The following is a 2,579-nucleotide window of genomic DNA, read 5'->3' on the forward strand; positions in this document are numbered from 1 at the left end:
AAATATTTCTCCACTTTGGATCATATAGAGATCTATAGAAATAAAAATTAATTTAGAAATAATTTCCAGTAATTTAATTAGTCTCAACTGTTACAAACAGGAGAATCAGCAGCTTTAAGATGTAAAACATGAATAAAACAGAGTTCAGGGTTCCTACAGTTTAAGACAAGCTAAATTTAAGACTTTTAAGACCTATTTAATGACACTTGAAATTAAACTTAAGACCAATATCACAATAAACACAAATGAAAAAAAACTGTTGGTGACAATTTTAGCCAATTTTTTAAAAACAAAACAACAAGTTGTGAGGAGCATTCAATAAATCATTTAAAAAGATAAACATTACCAATTCTTTTAATATTTGAGAGGAATTACAATCATCCTACTTACATCTTAAGACCTCTGAAAGGTTAATTTAAGACATTTTAAGGCTAATTAAGGCCTTATTTTTGGACTGATGAATTTATTGCCTTTTAAGACTTTAAGGGTCCGCAGGAACCCCGGTGGTTCAGTGAGTCTGTCGGTCGTCTTGGTTTTAGAACCGTTGGTGTTTGGTTAAAGTTTTCATCTGCTCTGGTTGAAGCACTAAATACAAACAAATCAAACTTTATTAATCAGAACTGCCTCGACAAATGCTTTAAATGTACAAAAACTGAGTCCAAAACATTTTGATCAGCTGAATATTTTTAGCTGCTGTTTATTTATGTTGTTATTGTTTGTTTATCTGCTGAACAGATTCTTGTTATTTATCAGCTGTTCACGGACCAAACATGAACCTGGATGTTTGTGTTCTGCTCTCAGGCTCCACAGATCAGCAGGTTCTGTTCTGATCCAACATGAGTCCAAAAAATGTTGTTTTCAAGAAAACCTGCAAAGACAAGTCGGTGAGAGAACTTTTTCTTTACTGAGTTATCTGTGAAGTTTGATTGTTTTAGATTTATAAAATAATAAGTTCTGCTGTAGAAACAGAACCTGACAGGAAGCTGAGAGGCTCCAGGTTCAACTGTGATCAACTGCTGGCCCGTGGGCCACTTCAAGTTTGTTGACCGGGGGCTTTACTGCTCAGTGGTGGTGACAATATAAAACTATAAATATATACAGTGAATTTTAACGTTTATTGTTATTTTTACACTTTAGAACAAAAAAAGTAAAAAATAAAATATAGTTTTACCAAATTTAATCAAACCAACTGAACTGTGCAGAAATATCTTTGTTTCTAGTTTTAAGGTCTTTAAAGGGAACCCTTGAGGGAAAACTCAAACTTTATGGCTGAAAGTTGCYAACAGGCTGTTAGCATCATGTTTCACTCGTCATGTTTTCTGGTTCTGGTCCAAACTGTTGGAGATTTAAATCCTGTGTTTGAAGGTTGGGGTGTTCATGGGGAAACGAGACTTTGTGGACCGCGTGGACTCTGTGGATCCAGTAGGTGAGTCCATCAGAACTAAACATTCARCTTGACCTGGACCAGAACTGAGTTCCTCTGTTCTCCACTAGATGGCGTTGTTCTGGTGGACCCTGAGGCTCTGGCTGGGAGAAAAGGTCTGAGYCTGGATCAGTCTGAGAGGTTTTTTTCTTACAGAAGGTCGGAGTTGAACTCTGTGTGTCCTGCAGTGTTCGTCACGCTGTCCTGCACCTTCCGCTACGGCAGGGACGACATGGACGTGATGGGGATCGCCTTCCGCAGGGAGCTGTACCTGGCCACCCGTCAGGTGTACCCGCCTCTGCAGGACCCGGACAAAGGYGTCCACACCAGAGTCCAGGCCAAACTGCTCCGCAAGCTGGGACACAACGCCTAYCCGTTTTTTTTCGAGGTGAGACCATCCAGACCGGACTGTAGACCCAGCTCTGAGTGGACAAAACCTAAAGATTAAAACTGACAGKAAGTGTTTGTGTCCTCAGTTTCCTGACAACCTGCCTTGCTCAGTGGCTCTGCAGCCAGGACCTCATGATGTTGGAAAGGTGAGATCCTCCTGCTGAGAGAAGAGAACACCTGGCCTCCTTAAATACTGAAATAAAGTGATCCAGACCTGGAGGGTCCCTGCAGGGGTCTTGGGGGGGTCTCAGAGGCAGTGGTGGGCAGCGCTAATCCAAAAATTAGCTCTGCATTTCTGAAGCGCTTATGTGAATATTTAGGTCCGCAACTTCAAAAGTGCTTAATCCGTAGAAAAACTAGCAGAAGCTAATTTTAAAGCACAAGTTCAGTTTGACACTTACTGTCTGACAATAATTCATGTACAATATATGCACAACACTGCCAACTAGTGGTGTATGAACACTTTTACAACTTAATCCTACAACCWCWGATAGCTGGGGATCTGATTTTCTGAAACCGACCTTTGGCTCCTGGTGTAAAAGTTAAAAAGTTGTTGAGGATTACTAGTTCGGCTGCTTCTTGGTCTTTTTCTTTTGTTTGTTGTAGATTTTTCATTAAAGAAGCATCAATAAAGCAATTTTAAAACTGTTTATTGGAAAACTGAAGCGATGCATTCTGGGTACATGATGGATTTGATTTGTGACGGGAAACGAAGGTTTGCCGTGTAGTTGCTCCAGGTGACCACTAGATGTCAGTCTAACCACGT

At 40.2% G+C, this 2,579-nt stretch overlaps 1 protein-coding gene across 1 annotated transcript in view; it reads left to right on the top strand.

The window, feature by feature from the left end:
* The first annotated feature begins 836 nt into the window (after nucleotides 1-836).
* The window catches only part of saga (S-antigen; retina and pineal gland (arrestin) a), an 11,758-nt gene continuing 10,015 nt past the window's right edge, over nucleotides 837-2,579 (top strand). Inside the window, exons 1-5 of the mRNA XM_014026957.1 lie at nucleotides 837-884; nucleotides 1,366-1,426; nucleotides 1,495-1,539; nucleotides 1,612-1,811; nucleotides 1,900-1,959. Coding sequence (XP_013882411.1) covers nucleotides 837-884; nucleotides 1,366-1,426; nucleotides 1,495-1,539; nucleotides 1,612-1,811; nucleotides 1,900-1,959 — 414 coding nt within the window. The remainder of the gene's footprint in view (nucleotides 885-1,365; nucleotides 1,427-1,494; nucleotides 1,540-1,611; nucleotides 1,812-1,899; nucleotides 1,960-2,579) is intronic.

This window comes from Austrofundulus limnaeus, unplaced genomic scaffold (assembly GCF_001266775.1).
Source record: "Austrofundulus limnaeus strain Quisiro unplaced genomic scaffold, Austrofundulus_limnaeus-1.0 Scaffold603, whole genome shotgun sequence".
Taxonomy (NCBI): domain Eukaryota; kingdom Metazoa; phylum Chordata; class Actinopteri; order Cyprinodontiformes; family Rivulidae; genus Austrofundulus; species Austrofundulus limnaeus.